The sequence below is a fragment of the Oryzias latipes genome, chromosome 16 (genome assembly GCF_053564925.1).
Source record: "Oryzias latipes strain Hd-rR chromosome 16, Olatipes_Hd-rR_3.1".
Taxonomy (NCBI): Eukaryota; Metazoa; Chordata; class Actinopteri; order Beloniformes; family Adrianichthyidae; genus Oryzias; species Oryzias latipes.
This window is the reverse complement of record NC_136252.1, coordinates 19,072,638-19,094,593: the sequence shown is the minus strand read 5'-3', so window position 1 is coordinate 19,094,593 and position 21,956 is coordinate 19,072,638. Positions and strand designations below refer to the sequence as shown.

General features: G+C 40.3%; 2 protein-coding genes across 4 annotated transcripts; both read right to left on the bottom strand.

The window, feature by feature from the left end:
* Positions 1-1,739: 1,739 nt before the first annotated feature.
* Positions 1,740-10,338, bottom strand: colq (collagen-like tail subunit (single strand of homotrimer) of asymmetric acetylcholinesterase). The gene is made up of 17 exons (XM_011485160.3): positions 10,134-10,338; positions 9,494-9,603; positions 9,161-9,259; positions 8,371-8,415; positions 8,206-8,232; positions 7,449-7,520; positions 7,191-7,253; positions 7,081-7,107; positions 6,961-7,005; positions 6,835-6,870; positions 6,573-6,653; positions 4,988-5,084; positions 4,267-4,397; positions 3,878-3,997; positions 3,649-3,790; positions 3,448-3,550; positions 1,740-3,349 (listed from the first exon to the last, which is right to left on the bottom strand). The coding sequence occupies exons 1-17, from the start codon at positions 10,228-10,230 to the stop codon at positions 3,280-3,282; spliced, it is 1,365 nt and encodes a 454-aa protein (XP_011483462.1). The 5' UTR covers positions 10,231-10,338; the 3' UTR covers positions 1,740-3,279.
* Positions 10,339-11,229: 891 nt separating this feature from the next.
* hacl1 (2-hydroxyacyl-CoA lyase 1) lies at positions 11,230-21,833 on the bottom strand. 3 transcript variants are annotated; one of them, XM_004077819.4, is made up of 19 exons: positions 20,901-21,833; positions 17,509-17,712; positions 16,693-16,752; positions 16,365-16,469; positions 16,243-16,283; positions 15,651-15,731; positions 15,494-15,566; positions 15,339-15,416; positions 15,144-15,238; positions 14,941-15,053; positions 14,685-14,820; positions 14,363-14,468; positions 13,740-13,820; positions 13,554-13,655; positions 13,316-13,470; positions 13,074-13,232; positions 12,894-13,001; positions 12,633-12,819; positions 11,230-11,517 (listed from the first exon to the last, which is right to left on the bottom strand). In XM_004077819.4, the coding sequence occupies exons 1-19, from the start codon at positions 21,096-21,098 to the stop codon at positions 11,485-11,487; spliced, it is 2,115 nt and encodes a 704-aa protein (XP_004077867.2). In that variant the 5' UTR covers positions 21,099-21,833; the 3' UTR covers positions 11,230-11,484. The 3 variants fall into 3 exon arrangements, with proteins under 3 accessions (XP_004077867.2, XP_078789615.1, XP_078789614.1); XM_078933489.1 differs by lacking the exon at positions 20,901-21,833 and adding an exon at positions 18,853-19,251; XM_078933488.1 differs by lacking the exon at positions 16,693-16,752 and having other exon boundaries at positions 20,901-21,832.
* Between the last annotated feature and the right edge of the window lie 123 nt (positions 21,834-21,956).

The following is a 21,956-nucleotide window of genomic DNA, read 5'->3' as shown; positions in this document are numbered from 1 at the left end:
GTTCAAATTTCTCCTGTGTCTTTTCTTTTGAACTTAACTCTTTTTAGGGGTCAATGTATGTGATTGTCTCTCCTTGGCCCTGTGACGGCCATGGAGACTGTCCAGGAGGATTCCTGCCTTCAAACAAAGACAGTCAGGACACGCTTTAGTGACCTCATGACCCCATTCAGAAACAATTCAATTCAGTTTTATTTATAGAGCCCAATATAAAAACAATAGTCATCTCAATGGGCTTCATACCGGTAATTGTGTAAGAAAATGAAATCGGTCATAAAATTCAATAGCTGATTGCTAAACTAAACAAAACGAAACTAAACGAACTAAACTGGGTAATCAGGCTGGTATTAAGGATAAAAAGATTTGTTAGCTTTTGATACTTGGGTTATTTTTCTGCTGTGATCTGTCCACACTGACAGCACAGGAACAACAACAAAGTACTTTTAGAAAATAGAAAACCTTTCCTTATAACAAAGTAGAATGAAACAGTCAATAAAAAAAATATCTGGATCTGGTCTTGGACCCCGTTTGTTGTACGTAGATGAAGGGTCTTAGTCTTTCAGGTGGAGATATCTGAGAACTTAATCCTGTCAACTTTTTAGTTAAAACATTTTTTCCCTCACCCATGAGACTGGTCGGGTCTGTTTGTGGTACCCAGCTCATGTTGTGAATTCTTGAGCGAAGTCATGATATCTTTTCATTACAGAGCTGGAAGAATCAAGCTGGTCCAGCTGCTGCTCACCGACATTTGTGGGACCAATCTAATTGGTCTGGCCAGCGGGAATGCACTTGAGAGGATAAGTATGTTACGGTAAGCTTTTATTCTGCCGTCCAGGCAGACAAATAGTCTTGATCTGATTTGGGAACGAAACACAGCATGTAAATTTACTTAGACGGTGGGACTCAGCCTCAACCATCTCAGTGGCAATGCTGGCTGGCTTCCACCACCTTTATCGCATAGCCTTATCTCAGGGCACAGAGTCAGTTCTGCAAGCCTTCATTACGACAGGATGAAAGGTTGAAAACCCAATGCCATGTTTAAGAAACAGCAACTTCACTGGTGTTCTGCTTGGTTTAATGGGAGCCTTCAACGTAGGCTGCTGACAGCACCTGTTTTCCACCTGATGGATATCTGTTGGAGTTATCCCTCTTTTTTAGTTGTTGGCACAAACAGAACATCAATAGATTCTCCATGATGGTTACCTTTTAGCCAGGACTGTCAATAAACTAAGAGGGATGATATTTCAAATTCAAAGACTCCAAATTCTCACCATTAAGGACATTGATATTTTTCAAATCCGTGTTTTTACTTTCAAAACTAATACTGAAATAAACATTCCTTCAAAGTTCACAACATGTATTACTAGTAATTCACAGTTACATCGTAATTCAACTCGAAAATCTTCAGCTTTTCATCTTCCTTAATTTTCTCATTTGAAGAGGTCAGTTTGATTTTTTTTCATGAAGAAAAAGCTGCATCTTTATAAAGTGTTACAAAATATGCCTAAACCATGCTTTGTAAAATGTAATCCACATGTATTTTGTCCATTTGAAATTGTCTTATTTATTGTGATGAATTTTGTGATAAACCTGTAATTTACCATCACTGTATTATTTCTCTGTATTTCTATAACTTCTGAGTTCTCTATAATATCTGTGGAGGCTTTAAATAATGTTTTTGCTGCTCCCTGCACTGTATTTGATTTTCTTTTCTCCTTTTTTTTATTAAAAAAAAAAAGCTCTTTCCAGTTTTACAATTGACTTTATTGTAATCTGAACTTTCCACAGCTAGTGTAAAAATCATATCAGAATAACAGTACAGTACATTACCACATGCAGAGTTTAGCACTGTTGTGCATACACAGTATCGAAGCAGAACAGCACAAATGAGGAAAAAAGAAATCCTGCATGGTTTATTAACTCAGCTTTGTGCATGGCACATTATTATCTCTACATGGTTTGTCTCACAGTATGTAGCTACACTTTGAACGGAGCGCTTAAGACACCTGCTTTGCTGATGAATGCAATGAGGATATAACAGAAGAGCGAGTTTCTTTTCTTCACGTGGATGTGATTTATTCACAATCTCTTTCTCTGAATTCCCAAACCTTCGATGGTATCAGAGTAGGGTTGGAGAAAGGTCCTACTTGGAACTGCGACTCATACAGTAGCTTATGGAAAATGTCAGCTTATGTCCACACAGTCATTTTCAGCAGACTATATCTACATTTTAAAGATACTTAACTCTGTCGCTGCATAAGACCGAAAGACTGGTAAAAGAGGTATTAGAGTATATACAGTAATGACCATGAACAGGCTGGAATATTTGAATTCCTTCCCCTCTAGCAGCTACAGACAAGTCCGGTCGATCCTGTGCTGTGTGAAAATTAAGAGCATTAACAGTTTCAAGCCTTCACACATTTCCTTTTGTGATTGAGCCACAGGGAGGAAACGTGACTATTTGGGGCTCCACATTGTCCGTGTTAAAGCTCATCCTATGTGCCTCGGTGGGTGTACAGTCACAGCCATTTCATTTGTCCAGAAGGATATTAAGGAAAAGTTGCTCACTGAATTCCTGAGAAATATTTGAATTTTGCTCTGACTGAGTAACAAACTATTGACGCCTCTGAAGCTTTAGCACCAGTGAGCCATCAAGCGTGGCCTCCTGGTCTACAGTAACAGTCTCGCCTGAAGATTATAATCTATTTACATTTATAGTCCTTGATGTGGTATGAAGAAAAGACAGCATGAAGGTTACCAGTAATAAGTGAAACCATGATCTTTGTTGTTTCAGCCTCATGCAAATGCTGTGCATCCTCACAGACACTGCAGCGGTGGGGCCATTGCTTTGGATTTCAAACTGCCTCCTTTTTTCTAAGCAGCAACTGGAACAAGATTAATCCACCTGACCCCGCTGGTTCCTCACTAAAACATGTCCAATCAGCTCTTAGCATAACGTAGTTTCTGGACCAGTCCAGGATGGCCAGAAATCCAGTTGAAATCCTGTTAAGACAGAATATTTTCATTGTGGGCATTTGTAGCCTCACAGGCCAACTATCACCCGGAGAGGCCTCTCTGCAGAAGCAAGGATGAACTGTGAGTCTATATACCGGTGGATGTAAATATATGACATTTTTTTGTCCGTTTAATGTAGATTATAGAGTGCCTTCTTTTTTAGAGTCTCGTGCTTGGGTCAATGTAATTCTTTTGCTTTTTTTTGTTCAAAATATTCCTGTTGTGACAAGTGAACAACACCCAGGCTCCTGCTGCTCTGTCCAGCCTTCAAGTAAAATACTTGCAGTTTGTGGAGTCAAGTGCACAGTTTGGTGTACACCTGAGGTAACCGTACGACCTAAAACAAAAGGAAAAAAAACAATATTGGTATTGAATTTCTGTTTTTTCAAGCAGTACTCTTACTTGTGAACACTGCCACTGGTGTTCTGGGCTTACCCTGGAAGATATGAATTACACGTCTGGTATCCGAAATCTTTTCCATCACACTCCTCAGCGCCTTCAAAGCGGTATCCATCTCCACAGTAGGCATGTTTACACTCTATGGTAAAAGAGGGGGTAGCAAGAGAGCGTGTCATATAATACATGTACAGCACAGCCCAGGTGCAAACTGTTAAGGATCATGAAATGTGGACTTACTGACGCAGTGGTCGGTTACCACTCTGTTTCCATCGTCACACTCCTCTCCATTGGAGGGCTGCACAATCCCATCCCCACAGTACCCTTCATCATCAGGTGCGTTTTCCATGGACTGGAAAGGTGACAGCTGGAATGGAAAAGTCTTTTGCAGAGTTTAAGTGACATGAATAACATGGAAAGTGTAGATAGAAAAAAGAAGAAAAAAAAAGCTCAGGACAGGGTGTAATACCTGGATTGGCAGCCAGCCATCAATGTCTTTAAAATAGAGAGACCTCTGGTCCTTTCGGAATGCAAGAGCGTTGTCTGTATGAAGGCGCTCTAGTTCCTCCTCGTTGCTCACCACAAATATCTTAATGAGATGTAAAGAAGAGGATTTTTCACCTAAGTTAGTGTAAAATGAATCATGGTAAAGTTCTTAAACACATAAAATTCTAGAGCTAATATTTATTCAATAGGAGCTTCAAGTCAGCTGAGCACATTATTCCACTACAAAAATGGTGTTTGCTTCTTTAAAACAACTGAGAATAAAAATAAAAAAAACATGACAAAAATGTGTAGTCGGATGTCTCATAAACATATCAGAAAGTACATCTTACTGAAATACAGACTATTTCTCACCACAGGTACTTTGGGGTAGTTTGGTGTAGAAGGATAATCATTGAATGGAGAATTGCTGAGAGAGCTACAACCACACCTTCCAGGAGGCCCGGGTGGACCACGCGCACCTTTTGCTCCAACCATGTAGAGCCCTGCACAAAGACGGAGAAAGCAAAGTATGCAGTTGAAAGACATAAAGTTGAATAAATCAATATTTAACAAAAATGAAAATGTCTTCATGTTTTGTCGATGCTAATGCAGCATGGCAGATTTAATGAGCTCAAGCAGAAATGTAAACAAAAGCCTCCACGAGCTTCTGTAGAAGTCATTAAATGTTATGTCTGTGGACGTCTATCAAGAGCCAAAAGCAATCAGCTTCATTCACACAGGAACTCGATCGAGGGAGATGTCACTTTGATTTGTCGGTAACATGATCTTAGCAAAAGTGCAGAGAGCCCTGCCACTGTGAATCCACTTCAGTCACATGATGTCATCAAAACAGGATCCAGTTTCAGTTCGGGGGATGAGTTTTCTCCAGAGCTAAAAAAGGCTGCTGCTGTTATTTCTTACACTGCAGTAATGAAGCTTCCTTCAGCTGAGCAGGATGTTTGCCTCTTCTCTAACTGTAGAAACAGCCTTTGACAGACTCACAGCAGAAACTCTTTCATCAAGCAGTTCTTTTCTTACCATCTGCCATGTTGAAACTACAACTTTATTCAGCGCACTTTCAGATTGATCTCACCTGTGGCAGGTAAACCTGGTGGACCCGGGTGGCCTGGAGGTCCCTGTGGGCCAATGGGTCCCATAAGACCAATTCTCCCGGGGTCTCCTTTCACTCCCTGAAACCCAATCAAACATTACAAGATGGCAGATTAAAAATACACCCTTTCACTATGTTTAAGGATTTAAAACTCCATTCTGTGGGTACAATGGCACGTAGTGAGCACAGAAAAACATTTTATGAATGCATGTCAGAGATCTTTGTAAGCTGCAATCTCTCGCTCTTAGTAAAAGGTATTTGTGTTTGCTTTGATCCGGACTGGCACAGAGCAAAACAGTTTGTCAAGAAAAGTCAAGAGACTGAAAAACTTAGACAGGTGAGAATTGTAATGATAGCAATAATTCAAATATATATTTCCACTGATGCCAGGGGAAATATAGAAAATGCATGTATTGAAAAAGGTTAAAAGTTAACACATTTGTGTCAAAACCCTGCAAGCCAAGGAAATGGAGGTCATTATCAGATTGTTTAGTTTGTTAGACATGCAAGACTGGTTTGACAAGACTTTATTAAGTCTTCTTAACTGTACTGAGTTCCTTTTTTTTTGATTCATTCATTCATTTTCTATTTTGTTTATTCCCTTTCAGGGTCATGGTGCTGCCGGAGCCTATCCCGGCCACTTGTGGGCGAAGGCAGGGGATGCCCTGGACAGGTGGCCAGTCTGTTGCAGGGTAGAATGTGGACAATTTAGAGTTGCCAATTAACCTATGAAGCATGTTTTTGGACAGTGGGAGGAAGCCAGAGATCCTGGAGAAAACCCACGCATGCACGGGGATAACATGCAAACTCCACACAGAAAGGTCCCCATTGATGTTGTTTTTCATGTCCCCCAGCCAGGACTTGAACTGGGGGCCTTCTTGCTGTGAGGCAAGAGTGCTAACCACTGCGCCACCATGCAGCCACTGAGTTACTTGATTATTTTAATATTTTACTGTTTTTAACAGAAAATTGTTATTTTTATTACTTTAAGAATTTGCATTCTAATCCAAAGGAAATGCGTTCACAACAAATCTGAGGCTAAATAAAACTATATGTATATTTATGAAAACACTTTGGATATATCTGATTTCTGCTTTAACCTCTAGCCCCAAAGCATTGTGTGATTTTTATTACAGTGGTGAAAAAGTGTTAGTCAGTTACTGATTTGGCAAGTTGTCCCATTTAAAAAGATGTGAGGGGTCAGTAATGTTCATCATAAGTACGCAACAGACAGCAAAAGGCAACATCATAAACCTTTAATGGTCAGGCAGCCAAAATGGGGATGAAGAAAAAAATCAAGAATAGAAAGAAATACAATTTCTTATAGAACGAGCAAAACTTTTGAAATCAGTTTTCCAGCACTTGCTATGTGAATTTTTGGAAAATCTCTGTAACACATCTTTCACCTATAGCATTTTCCCCAGTTTGGCGTATTCTTCCTGTTCTCTGCATTTCATTCTGTTTCTGAGTGTGCCCATTGAATTCTCTTCACCGAATTTGCATTCAAAGCCTGGAGAACATAAATGTAGATGTGCTGTATTGCAAATTTAAACTACGATCTCCTCACCTGCTTGCCTCTCTTCCCTGGTCGGCCTGTGGGTCCTCTGTTACCTGAGTTTCCAGGTTCTCCTTTGGGGCCCATTTCACCCTGTAAAGTGAGCCAGGTATTTTCACAGCTCTCAAATATTATGAGTGTAAATCAGAGGATCAGGTGAATATTAATTTAAGAAAATGTAGCTGTAAATGTAACAGTAACTTTTCATCTCATATGGGAGATGAGACTGAATAGAGTAAAATTGGTTTGCGACAGTGTGCAGTTTTTTTCTTACCTTCTGTCCAAGCATTCCTGGAAAGCCCATGGCACCCTGTGAGCGGAAAACAGCAATTACTTATGTCTGATGTCATAACTAAAAGGACTATTCGTACAATATTTTTTAAAAAAAACTCCGCCCCACCTTGTCTCCCTTTATTCCCCTCTCACCATGGTCACCTCGTGAACCCTGACAGAGCACAAAGCAGTGTTACAGAGTGATATTTATTCCAAGTAAGTATCAATTTCTTGGGTAAACATATACCTTTTCTCCTTTATATCCGGGCAAACCCTGAAATTTATAAAAGTGTGCATTAAATGGTCAGTAAATATAAAAAATGACAGTGAAATTAAAGTCAGAGGGTTTAATCATACCCTTGGCCCAATTGGTCCCCTGCCTCCAGGCAGACCCATCAACCCTGGGTCACCTTTTTCTCCCTAATAAAAAAGAAAAAAAAAATTAGATGAGCTCAGTTTGGCCTTCACTTTTAAATCAGCCTCAAAATTACAACTCAGGCCCCAGAATTTGGTGTCTGTAATGTTTTGTATTTATTTTAGGTTATTTCTTCATGTTATTATTGTATTCAGTCAATTTTCTGGCATGATCTGCATCATGAGGTCTGACTTACTCACTTTGGCCCCACTTGGTCCTGGCCATCCGGGTAGTCCTGGCTTCCCTGGGAGTCCAGGAGGCCCAGTTCGACCCTGAGGCGACACGTCAGTTTTTGAAGTTAAATCAGAGCCTTTAATGTCCTTTTGCTTTGCAGCTAAATACAGAAAATAAAAAATAAAAAACTGAGTGCAGCTTCAGCTGACAACCAGTCCTCCACAGAATCCATCACGCCCTGCTGCACATGAAGCTGGAGAATGGCTTTAACAAGCCCTGTCACTTTGCTCTCTTTAATTAAATGATAGGCTGTATATAGAACAGGAGTCTGCCTGTTTGGAATAAAATGATTAATGATCTGGCCGGAGCACTAAGCTAAATTGCGCTGCAGTGCAGAGAAACAGCTCAGTAAAGGGTTGCCATTTCTGCTCCGCTACAGCTGCAGATTATTGTCTTCAACCTCATAAAAATCTCGGTCCTGATCTTTCAAGGTAGCTGTGTAACAGAGAGAGAGGGGGCGCCTGACAGGTATACTGGATGTTTAAAGGGAAACTATATGTTCCCCCCATCTGTGCTATAAGGGACCGACTGTACTGTAAATCCTGCCATAAAGGACAGCCTGCCTCAGCATCCCTGCATCCTGCGTCTGTTTTGTCTCCTGTCAAGGTTGCACTTGGGCGTTGTACACTCCATGGTCCAAGCAGCCGCAAGCCTCAGATCTCATGTCTGAGCAAATCTACTTATGGTAGTAAAGAATATGGAGAGATTAATGAGGACTCTCACCTTTTGCCCAGGCCTTCCGATTTCTCCCTGACAACAGGATGTAGATGGGAAACAGACACAAACAACTGATATTTAATAAACTTCTTAAAAACATTTCAAGTTGTACACAACAAATCAGTTTAAGGAAAGTTTACATAAACCACTGTAAGCAGAGGAACTGCTCACCTTTTCTCCTTTAGGCCCTCTTATTCCAGGTAATCCAGGCGGACCCTTAAAAACATTTATTTAAAGAGATCATTCTCTATATATTTTTGTCTTTGTCCACTATGCCCACCACAAAGTCCCATTTGCCTTCCTTAGCTGCAGTTTCAATTAACTAAAGGCTGACTGGTCCCTATTGATTTAAAAAGTGCCTGTTGGCTCTTTTTTTGACATGCTGAAAAGTTCCTGCTCTGCAGCTGAAACAGCCTGGAAAGAGCAGCTTTAATAAAAGCTTCTGGTTTAGGTAATTTTTTTTCTTATGTTGTTCAAAATGTTGGGCTGACAGCATGGGACGATAGGCAGTAATGACCAGAAAGCCTTTAATCTCTCATCACCAAAAATCCCAAAACACATGGACGTGTGTATTTACTGGTAATCCCTGGAATTTACGCAACCCAGGACGCCTTTCCAAGCAGGCCGCTCTGTAGACACTTTCTGAGAATGGTGTGTGGCAAACTGGCAGGCAGTGGAAAAAAATCTATTTATGTCACATCTAAATGTAGAAAATTAATGGGCTGCTGTTCTGGATGACCCAGAGAAATCCCCAACCCCTGCCCTGCAGGAACTGTCAAGTTGGAGAGGAGATGGGGAAATACAATTCTGTGGCACTAATCCTTAACGCTGTCTTTGTTTACATGAGCAAATTTGTGATGAAACTATGCAAATGATTAATTTCTTTGAGCTACTTTTGACACTAGCAAAGTCTCAGATGGGGAATGCAGCTCTGCTGATATGATTGAATCTGGGGTCATACCTGATATTTAGGGGGATCAGGAAGGCCTCTGACACAATCAGAGCCTTTTTCTTCATAGTCGAAGTCAGACTCACTGCCACGATGTGAAATCTCTTCCTTCTGATACACACAAAAAGGAGAAACATCCTTTCTCTCTTTCTTTTTTTAATAAAGGTTTCACAATCGAAGCACAAAAGTCTGCAAAGGAGTTTCATAAGCAAGATTCTCCATCACACAACAGGGCAGATGGGTTTAACCCAATGTTAAAGTGCCTAGGATAGCACAAGGGTTAACCAAACGACACATCAACAATCAGACATTCCGTAATAGAAAGCCACATGATTTTGCACTCACTGGTGTGTAGCTGCGCCAAATTGAAGGGGGTGGAGGAAAGAGCGGGGGTGGAGGTGGACTCAGTAAACAGCATGGGTCGAATCTTTTCCGCTGCTCCCGGGATGCGAGAGCTGTGCAAGGCAGGCATGAAGTCAAAAATGACAGCACCGGTCCAAGTTATGAGAGGACAGTCAGAACCTTGATCATGTGTTGCTTTGACTCGTGCACGGCTGAACCGAGACCTTACCATGAACACAAGCAAAGAAACCCTTAAATCTTAATGTCTCTGAGAAAATCCTTACATTATGAGGTTTGCTGACAGAAACTGGAAAGATTGCAAGGTGCACATGAATGGAGGAGCAAAAGGGAAACAGGTGCAGACTGTCAGATTCTGAAAAAACTTCCAGAAGAGTTCTGAGGGACAGACGGACATAAGTGCCTGTCACTGAACGACTCAAGCTCTGCTTGCTATTTATAAAGGCATTTCCAGTCTGCTTCAGGGGAAACGAGACAACAAAGTGTACAGTGATAAGTCCAAGATGAATCTGAAAAGACCTCAGGCGGAATCTAGACTTTTACAGGAGCTCAACACCTAATCTGCATGCAGAGAAAGCCCTCGTAGATCTAAACGTGCATGCAAACTCAGCTGAAATGGTCCTACCTGCAGGAAATGAAAAGAAACTGTCCAGAAATGGAGACTGAGCTAGGCCATAAGAAAGCCAGAGCTGCAGATAAAGTCCAAATGTGAAAAGAGTCATGCTGCTTCAGATTGTTGCCTTACTTTATGTCTGAGCCACAGCAGCCTTCACACACTGCCTTCTTCCTCTCCTTCCTTCCTCACTGTCCTCCCCCTCGTTTCCCCTCCCTCTTTGCTCAATCTCCTGGTTCTCCCTTACACTCACAAGAGGGTACACTGACCAATGCCCATTAAATCTTTCCTCTGCATCAGTGTGTGCTAAAATTACAAGAGACAGCTCGCCAGCTGCTCCTTGTGCCAATATTAGATTTGTACTACTGTAAGGGGTGTTATTATTGTTTCCACTCCTCTTGGGAGACTTGATCGAGACAAACACAGATTTGGCATCTCTGCAAATAGGATTCTCCATAAAGCTTGAATGTAGATTGACAATGCTCCGTCTGCTCTAATGAATATATTTATTTCTCTTACGCCACGTGCCGAGCAACTACGGCTTATTATATTACCAGTTTATTACACATTCTATTTACATCATCATTAAGCGAGCCCTTAAAAAGGAACATATGGCATTTTTAAAGAGATTTCTGCAGGGAATCTATTATTTTAAGTAAGAAATAATTCTGGTTTTGTTTCATTTTTAGTACCATTACTCTCAGATGTTATGTATCTTTCATGTCTTCAGTGGACATCAATGCATGAGTATAACAGAATTAAATGATAATGGTTTAAAATGTTTCTCTCAATGGCCATATGGAAACTTTTTCTACCACTAAAGCTAACAATTTCTGAGTTTGGTGCTCTTCTTTAAACACATGTAAGCCCTAACCATTCCTGAGCTTTGCTAATGTTTTGTTGAACGAATTAAAAGCAGTTTTCTACTTACATTTCAACAGCTAGCACGTCATTCCTTTTATGCAAAAGAAATATAAATATTTCTTTAACATGTAAAAGCATGTGAGGTTTTAATTATTTAATCATAGTGTTTTTCTTCTCTTGTTGATTTTTATTAGAATCCAGATCAAAAGAAAAGATTTTAAAAAGATTCAGTCAAACCAGGTGCAACCTTTGAGTTTTTATTGATCAAAACATTACAACAGGGTGATAATTCCCCAACATCTTTACATCAGAAAATATTATTTCATAACAAAACAAAGTACTAATTATGAAAGCTGTTTAAAATGTTTTACTGTGTTCTTATATACTACTGTGTAGTAAAAATCAGAAAGAATGTGGTTATTTCATGGAAACAATTACGTAGAAAATTATCTTGTTTTCTGATAAACTCTTGCTGAGAGCTCTGGATGAAGGTTTGTGCTCAGAGGTTGGAGCGAGTGAGCCATGGAAAGTCCTGGAGAAACAGAGAACACAGTGTGTTAACATAAGAAACCCCCTAAAAAACAAGAAATTCCTCAAAAAGAAGAAATATTTTCGCGACTCCAAATTAATCGCAAGCCTGCAAAAATGAATGGAAGAGATGAGAGCAGCAGGCATCTAAATGAGGGAATCGAGCTTCCTTCCTTCTGCTGCACGGCCATGGAGCCCGCCATCACGGACACGGACCTCAGTACAACCTTCAAGCATGGTTGCGTGGATACATTCAACATAAACACAGAGGGCTATGCCTTCTAATTATAAGAGCTCTGAAATAGAAAGGTCAGTGTGGTGTGAGGTGGAGGGACCGAGAGTGGAACAGAAGAGTTCTGCGCTGCACCTGGAGTGAACGGATTAATGTTTAGTGTGGCCTGACAGTCACATGCCACTTTGAGGATGAGAGGAGGCTCAAGCTGTTAGATGCTCAAATCCCTAATCGGAACTCCGTCTTTTAAAATCAGGGATGGATTTTCTGTCATGATTCCTTCTGTCACTCACTGCTTCATGAGAGGAAAAAATATGTAAGAGGGTACAGAGCTGGATTTGTAGTATTTGCTGATATAATGTATAGAAATTTGACACATCATTGCCTCACTCCATTCTTAAACCCACTCCACTGGCAGCTGTAAGGTGTTCTCAACAGACTTCCATCTACAGCAGTCAAAAACACAGAAATGGAACGGATTTGATGGAACATCCTGGAGCAAGAGACCACCCAAAAGTATAGGAGGGAGAGGCCATGCTCAACACAAACTCACAGCATTGTTACACAAGCATCAAAGTGGAGATCCACCCAATGTTAAGTAAGTTGCTTAAACGTTGCAGTTCTTTGTATTATCTCATATTAACTCCATGGGGTCAGAATTTGCAGGAGGGCCAGCTGCTGATTACCTGATCAACTGCTACAATGGCAGGTTAGTTGGAAAAGATGCAAGACACTGGACCCTCAAGGCTTGGAGCTGACACATGTGCTCTTAAAAGGCCTGCAAATAAAGTCTAAACTTGATAATAACATTTTTGTGGATTCCTTTAGGGTCTCCGTTATGCCCATACCCATGATTCTCTCTGTTTTACTCATAAGGCTGCTGATACCTGCTGCTTTCTGTCGGAGGAAGGGTCAATGAGCACATTGAGGAGGCTTGGCCTGTCCCAGTCGCTCAAGCTGAGCTCCAAGGCGCTCTTCAGCTCCTCCGCTGTCCGCACCAGGAACCCCTGACCCCCGAAGGCTGTCATCACCTGATCGTAGCGAGCATCAGGTAGGAGGGACACAGGCGGGGCTCTAAAAGTCAACAGGCTTTTGTCACATCGCAGTTCTTGTGAGACATTATATAGTTTACTATATGCAAGACTCACATAGAGGTCAGATCCCCCATTTTTGCCATTTCCTTCCATGCTTCAGGATCCAGTCCGCTGTATATCCCATTATTATTGACCACAATGATGACAACAGGAAGATTGTATCTGAGAGAATAACAAAAACAATTACAACAAAAACAAAACACAAGATTGACTTAAAAAAATACAATTATCAACCTGCACATGGTCTCAACTTCCATGCCAGAAAATCCAAAGGCACTGTCTCCTTCCACACAGACGACTCTTCTGCTTTTGTCTCTGCTCTTTTCCACGGCAGCTGCCGCTATGGCAAAGCCAAGGCCCACTCCCATTGTCCCGAAGGTACCAGCGTCCAACCTGCACATCCTCAGAGTTAGTGAAGAACAGGGAAAAACTAAGGTGAGAGCTGTCTGTAAGCTGCTCCAAAGAGCCCATCTTGCCTGTGTCGAGGTAAATAGTTGTTCAGCATAGTGCGTCCGATGTCCATGGTGTTTGCACCCTCACTGACAATGATGCAGTCGTGAGGCAGCTGCTGGGAAATGTGATGAAATACTGTGTAGTAGTTCATCGGCAGTGTTGTGTTCAGAGCCAGGCCCTGCAGAGTAAACAACAGAATATTAAACCGTAAAAGATATGAATAAAAAGGCCTTTTTCATTCAGTCGATAAGTCAGACTCACCTTTGATATTTCTGCATTTGCAGCGATTTTCTCCTTCAGAGAGCCCCACCATTCTGTATTTGAGGGATATTTCCAGCCGTGTTCACGGACACATGTCAAAAGCTGAAAACAATTAGAAATATTACATTAAATTAAAACACTATTTGTTGCAGACTGATAGTTTTTTGACAACTTGTGATAACAGACCTGAGTGACGATGGCTCCAATATCTCCCAACAGAGCAACTGACTTCACATTGTTACTCATTTCCTCAGCACAGAGGTCAACCTGCCAAACAAAAACAAAATAGTTTCATCTTATGACAAATAAGGCGAGAACAAATGTAGATTACAGTACTTCAACAATCAAAATACATAAAAGTACGTTTAATACGAGATATTTTCATCAGAGTTGAGCTGAGGTAGACTTTGGAAGCCAAAGGCAAAATTAATACAAAAATTATCAGACAAAAGTTTTAGAACACACTAACTAATATATTGTTTCTAGTTCAAAGTAGTAAGGTTCAATAAAAAATGGTTAAAAAAAAAAAGATAAGGTTGCTTGAAGCTAAAAATTGTGTACATTACAGAATTACATCAATACAATTTTGTCTAGAAATTGATTTCAAGATTTATTTTTGTAATTCTACTTGCGTATTTACTATGCTTTCATTTCTATGTGTATTTGAGTGAGAAGGACAAAGAAATCTGATTAAAAGAACATTGTTTATTTTTTAAAAATTTGGGATGAAAACAATTCAACAGTAATTAAGAACTCTATTTTGGCAGTTTTCCACACGGCAAAGACGTGTGGCAATAATTTTAACTTACCTGTATGATTTTAACATTTGGGTTAAACCTGGGTGGAAGCCCAAAATGCAGGATCCAGTTCAGTCGGGCTCCAAACAGAAGCACAACATCAGCTTGGAGAAGAGCTCTGACACCAGGATAAAATTTACTTTCATTTTTTTTATCAAGTGTTAAACCAAAAGTTAAACAAATGCGCTAAAAAAAAACATACAAATATATATATTTTTTTGTTTTTAGGACAATTCTGATTTTACTTTAGCAGTTTTATTAAAAAATTAATTTACGGTGTTTGCAATTTATGTATACATATTCTCGCTATGAATAAATTTCAGATGAGGCAGACCGTGAGCGGGCAGCTGCCACACAGTTGGGGTGATCATCAGGGATGACTCCTTTTCCCATCGGTGTGGGGAGAAATGGCAAACCGCTGATTTCCACAAACTGCCGCAGTAAAGCCTCTGCTCTTCCATAGGCTGCCCCTGATCGTAAGAGCAACATTTCATGCATAAGTAGTCCGTATTTGTAGAAAAAAAAAACATGGCCTTATATATCATTTAGTATGGTTATTCAAAACACACTCAAAGTGTTTTCTGTGCTACCTTTGCCAATGATCACTAAAGGTGTCTTAGCTGCCTTGAGGGCACAGATGGCCTCTGTGACAGCACTGTGGTCAGCCAAACTCACAGGTGGAGGTGGGCAGCAGGAGACTCCCCTGTAAACAAAGAGAACAAACCTCACGGTAGTATTTCATTTCTGGAAACACCAAGGTGAAATGATTAAAATGCATGAAAGGACTACTAACTTGACTTTGCTCCTGTTAACTTTGGCATTGACCATGTCTCCTGCAATGTCCACATAACAAGCTCCTGGGCGCCCGTATATGCTTGTGCGGACTGCCTGCAAAACCAGGAAGTCTCAGTTATATTTATTTGTTGACAAACAGTACCTTAAAGCCTTTTGGAGTTAGTCCTAAACCTAGATAAACGTGTGGTGTGACCTTCTCTATGACTGAGGGGATTGCCTCTAGACTGCTGGGTCTGGCAGAAAATTTGCTGTACAGACGGCACGCCTCCACCTGGTGACAAATAAAACCAGTTTTAGTGCAATTTAGCAATGTAGAGGGAGGAAAATCCACAGGGCAACATGCTTTACCTGAGGGAACTCCTGAAAGGCTCCTGTTGTTTCCTGGTTCCGATCTGATGACCCCCCAATGACAACCACAGGCCTGCACATCAACGCAGACTTTAAAAACATGATGAGCTCAGATCAGGGAAGTTTGGCTGTGTGATGTTTGTTCATGAAGGAATACCAGCAGTTCACGTTAGCATTGGCCATCCCACCCAGGGCGTGAATAAGTCCAGGTCCAGATACAACCAGACAGGCACCTGGTCTGGATTCAGAGACCATATGAAACAACATGTGAGTACTAAAGTCATTCAGCTGTTGTTTATTTGTATAGCCCAATTCATGTACTAAGACATTTTAAAGTGATTAAATAAAACATTAACAGAAACATTTAATAGAAATATTAAAAGTCGGATCATTACAATAAAAATTTAAAGAAAGTTGAAATGAAATGAAGTTAAAGTAAGCATAAACTTTTGAATCCAACTAATCCAATGCGGCTGAGAACAGGTGGGCTTTTAACCTGGATTTAAACTAGCCGAGTGTTTCGGCTGGTCTAAGGCTTTCTGTAAGTCTCTTCTAGATATGCGGAGCATAGAAGCTGAATGCAGCTTTTCTATGTTTGATTTCGACTCTTGGAACTGACGACAGACCGGATCCAGATGACTGGAGAGATCTGGTTGGTACATACGGGGTCAGGAGGTCAACTATGTGTTTTGGTGCCGAACCATTCAAAGCTTTATAAACCAGCACAACCCCATTCTCCAAGGTCTTACCTCCCGGTGAGGTATCCAATGGCAGATGCAGCATAGCAGGCCTGTATGAAGAAGGAATTTATAAGGTTGTTTTTTTATCTGGACTGAGTCTTGAAGGAGATTTCAAAAATAAAGACTTTTACCGCCTGCTCATTGCGCATTCCTACATATTTGATCCCAGCAGCCTGAGCGGCCATGGCCACTTCAATGATAGGAACCCCAACTATCCCAAACATATACTCCACTTTCTGCAGGGACAGACATGAAGAAATATAAAATAAAGCTCTTTATGCCCACGTTGCTGTGGGCAGTTGTCATTTACAATGAACACATAAAGAATTAAAATACATAGCGTTTTTAAAACGGGACAGCGCAGCACTTGAACTTTGACATGTAGGCTGAAGGCTGAAGTTGCGATAACATTGATTGAGATTTAAACAAATGTACGTTGTTGTTGTTGTTGTTTTTTACCTGAGTCTTCAGGGCCTCTGCTATCAGTTCAGCTCCAGTCACCTCAGCCATGACTGCTGGCTTCAATTCCACAATGTCAGACAAAAAATAGACTTTAAAATCTCTTTTCCCACTTTGTGTTTGTCTACCCTTTCTGCACGCGCGTGAACACGCCCCCTTCAGATAGTTTCCGGGTAGTAAACCAATCACTAACTTGTTTAACTGACGTCACCCAGATTGTGTTAAAGGTACAAACCCCTTGCATTTTAGAAAAAGGGGTTTCCGCTTCTGCAAGTTTCACCAAGTAATAATTTATAGAATAATTTTGCAAAATAATTGTTTTTGTTTAAATAGTTAAAGCTAGAAGGACCAGAAAGTACAGTTTTTTAAAAGGACAGAAACTAGAAGATTACTGAGCATTGATGAGTTAGGTAGGTTCTCATGCGGTGAAAGAGTACCACAGTTGAAATAATTGCTTTGAGGACTTTGGAGAAATACTGAGGTCAGAGAAAGCTCCATTGGGTCTTTATAGAGCTATCAAAGAGTACAGAGAGGAGCTGTGGTTTGTATGAGTTTTGTAGGACATGTTTAAGAACCTTACCTTAACAAAAAGTTGAGTGCAGTTTAATTATTTAAAAATATTATAAAAACAATGGATACATTTATGCAGTCACTAATAACAATAGTCAGTCGAAAAGTCTCTTTTTTAAAAAAAATGATACACAGTAGTAAACTTTAAGTTATCCTATTGTTTTATTTCTTTATTAAGTATACTTGGAAATAAGAAAGTATAGGTATAGTAAGTATAGCAGAATGTCGGGATCATTTTTTTCTTACCAGATTGGGACAATGGTGTTCTCCATCATGAACTTCCAGGGTTTGGAAGCATAGATGACCTCTCCGTTGATGTGGAGCTAGGCTCCAACGCCCCAAGGCCTCTCCACAGACACAAAGATCATTCCATCCACTGTGGGACCCCCGCTGGGAAGTTAGCTGTCCCCAAGAGCCCCAGATCCGACTATCAAACAGAGCTGAGAATGTCTGACAGAGATCCACAGTTAAGAACAGAGATTGAACTAAATATGTGTTGATGATGATGTTAGCTGCAGCCTTTGACCAGAGCTTTGACCTGAGAAGCTTCACTGCATTCAGACTCTAAATACTTCTTTAAAAATAAATGGAAAATGTTGTTTAGTTTTTCATTTTCTAGGCTGCTTTTGTGAATCACTGATAGACCTGATGTGCAATTGGGTCAAACGCTATGAAGTTATTTAAAAACTAGCAGCAGTGCTTTATGGTCAAGTCACAGTAAGGCTGGTTGTTTTGCTAGAATAAGTTTGAGTTTGGGTCCAGGTTTGGGTATAACTTACCATCCCATTTAAATGTGTCATAATATTATTTAATTTAATAATATTTTACTAAAGTATCTGGATAATATGTCAGTACGGCATCAAGTTCTGGGGAGAGGTTCCTTCTTTCAATTGATGAATGACATTTTTCAGTTTCTCTTTAGTCTGGTCTTCATTTTCTTGTCCATAAAGGTAGGCAACCTGTCGGAAAAAGTCTAAACATCGTCTACGGTTGTCTTTCAGGTTAGTAAAAGACAGAAACATCAGTAAAGAATTCAACAGAGAAGATCTAGGGTACACACACCCACATTTACACACAAACAAACATTGCTCACACATATACAGTGGGGCAAAAAAGTATAATCAGCCACCAATAGTGCAAGTTCTCCCACTTATACATATGAGAGACGTCTGTAATTTTCATCATGAAAACACTTCAACTAGGAGACAATAATACATTTATAATAAGATAAGTATAACTTTATATAGTTGAACAAGGACTTTTTCCAGCATTGTTTACAAATAAATCCTTTTCTCTATTAATTTTATCATGAAAATAACATCTTTTTAATTGGGAGAATTTTTACAATTGGTGGCTGACTAAATGGCTGAATCCGAATTTTAGATTTTAGGATGTGATATATCCTAAAGGACCTTTTTTATTATGCTCTTAACTAGACAGAAATAAGATCTCGAGACAATAACCAATCATTAACCTAAACTCTTTTTGGCCCACTGTACATACACTCAAAGAATTCACAAATACATTAACATGGACACAGACAAAAATTTAAAATAAACATGAAGTTTTCTCATCTGTTTTCCCACTAACCTGGTTTCCGTGAGCTGAAGAAGGAAGTGAAATCCACTTTCTGTTCTTATACAGACAGGATGACATCAGGGGCTACACGGTGGAGCAGTGGTCAGCGCTCTTGGGTTTGAATCCCGGCTGGGACATCCTGAACTTTGCGTGTTTTCCCCGTGCGTGTATATTTGGGACTCTGACTTCTTCCCACAGTTCAACACCACGCTTCATAGGTTAATTTGTAACTTTAAATTGTCCCTAGGTGTGCACGTGTGAGTGTGTGTGGAAGTCATTGTGTCTGAGCAAAGCTTATGCTACAAGTCTGAAAGTAAACCTAAATGCTAAAAAATGATTGAATGTTTTTCTTCAATTGGATATTGAAATAAAATCTTGCTCGAAAAGGCATTCCTAACTTAATATATAAAAATTTAGATAAATGTTGCTTTGCTCCTCTTTTTACTTAATGAAGAACTGTTATTAGGGGGAGGAGCTTTTTTTAGGGGGGCAAGCAACCAGCAATTGACAAAAGAGGCATGGCCCGCCCCCCAACCCTCCCCCTTTGGCCCGCCACCACCCCCCTTATGGGGACGTCACTTCTTCCTTTTTCTCCTGATTTTTTTAAATAAAATAAAAAAAACTGTCCAACACAAGAGGCTATTAGGTTCAGATTGCTCGGCTGATTTTGTTTTAAATTTGGGGTTTTATTCTACACTCCACAGGACAATCAGGTGTACATTTGTATTAACTTCCTTTGTGCTTTAATCTAAATTTTATTTTCAGGTTGGACATTCTAAAAAAACCTTTTTATATTTAATTCTTTACTATACAGAAAATAGATCTCGAGATAAATAACAGATCGTTAGCCTCATAGCATAACTGCCTAACTCAGATTTGAATATTTTTAGAAATAGGGAAAAAATACACTTCCCAGCAATTGCAATGGTACCTTTAGGCAGATATTTGGCCCAAAAATGACTTAGGCAATTATGCTACGAGGCCGACAAAGGTTTTTTTTTAAAGGGAAGGAGGGTTTTTGAAGGTGGGCCAGCAACCAGCAATTGACAAAGGCGGCATGGCCCACCCCCCACCTCCTCCCCCTTTGGCCTGCCACCACCCCCCTTATGGGGACAACACTTCTTCCTTTTTCGCCTGTTGTTCCAAATAAAAAAAAATAGTCTGTCCAACACAAGAGGCTCAATTTGCTCGGCTGACTATGTTTTAAATTTGGGGTTTTACTCTACACTCCACAGGACAATCAGGGGTAAATTTGTATTAACACCTTTTTTGCTTCAATCTAAATTTTAGTTTTATAATGTCATTTATTCTTAGGAAAGTTTTTGATTATGTCCTTTATCAGACAGCAGAGATCTCGAGATCAATAACAAATTGTTAGCCTCATAGCATAATTGCCAATTCTTTTTGAATATTTTTAGAAAGCTGAAAAAAAGACACTTTTCAGCAAGTGTAATGGTATCTTTAGGCAGATATCAACATTTGGCCAAAAACATCACTCATGCTATAAGGCTAACAAAAGCTTTTTTTGGAGGGAAGGAGGGTTTTTAAAGGTGGGCCAGCAATTAGAAATTAATAAAAAAGAGACATAGCCCCACCCCACCTCCTCCCCGTTTTGCCCGCCACCACCCCCCTTATGGGGACGTCACTTCTTCCTTTTTCTCCTGTTTTTCTGTCCAGCAGCTGAGCAAACTGAACCTGAGAGCCTCTTCTGTTGGACAGATTTGTTTTAAATTTGGGGTTCTCTTCTTTGCTCTATGTGGGGCAAATTTGTAATAACACATTATCTGCTTTAATCTAAATTTTAGTTTTATGGTGTTATTTATTCTTAGGAAAGCTTATCAGGCAGCAGAGATCTCGAGATCAATAACAAATAGCCTCATAGCATAATTGCCAAATCTTTTAAAATATTTTTAGAAAGCTGTAAAAAAGACACTTTTCAGCAAGTGCAATGGTATCTTTAGACAGACATCAAGATTTGTACAAAAAATTGGTTTAAAAAATGACTTATGCTATGAGGCTTAGGGGAGAAGCTTTTTTGGGGGGGGGGGGCACCAACTTACAGTTGACAGAAGAGGGGTTGAATCCCGGGTCAACTCGGTGGCTGATGGTGATGCCTGTGCCCCATGGCTGCTCGCCAATGGGCCCTTGGTGATGATCCGGGCTGGGCTTGCTGGTCGAGAGCTGCACCTCGGTGATGGGCCCCCCCTCAGTAAAGGGTCGCGCCTCGATGAGTGATCACCCCTCAGGTGAAGAGCCATGAGGGGTTCAGTGACAGGCTGCGCCGGCTCGATGATGGGCGGCGCCGGGTTGGTGGTGTTGGTGGGCCGGACAGAGAGAAGAAATGGTGATGAACAGATGTTTTACATTTGAGGTTCTCTTCTACACTCTTTGGGAAAACCATGTTTGTATAAACTTATTTTGTGCTTGAATTTTACTTTTATTTATTATTTATAATTAGCTGTTTTTTAAACTTTTCGTTTACTACTAAACTTGTTTTTAATTAAGCAGCACAAATGTATGAAGTTATTGTTGTGCCAAATCCTTTAAGCAAAACTTTTGGTAAATTAATCAAACATAGGAAGCTGCAAATTAAATTTCTCTAGAGGAGTAAAGACTAAATGATTCTGCAAATGCAACCCTTTAGCCCACAAAGGTGAATTATGGATCGCTGCATGAAGCTTTGTGTTATTTTTTTTCCAAGAAAATCTTATTTGTCTCAGGCTTCATTGTTCTGGCGACAGCTCCTGTGTTAAAGGATTAAAAGATCTGGCACAAATATAAATCCATACAAATGTAAACGTAATATTTTGGTTATGAAGTACTGACTGAAAATTGGCGGTTTTAACTGTTGGTTTGCAATTAAACGGAACGCTTTAATAAAATTCTGTTTAGGGGAAGAGCTTTACTGAAGGAGGGGCCCGGAAGTTACAGACAGAATAGCCCCCCCCCCGATTCCTCTTTGTTTGATTTGATAACAAATTGTTTTAGGGGGAGGAGCTTTTTTTCGAAGGGAGGCCATCAACCAGCAATTAACAAAAAAGGTATGGCCCCCCCTTCCACCCCTCCCCCCACAGCCCCCCCCTTAAGGGGACGTCACCTTTTCATTTCCTCTTTCT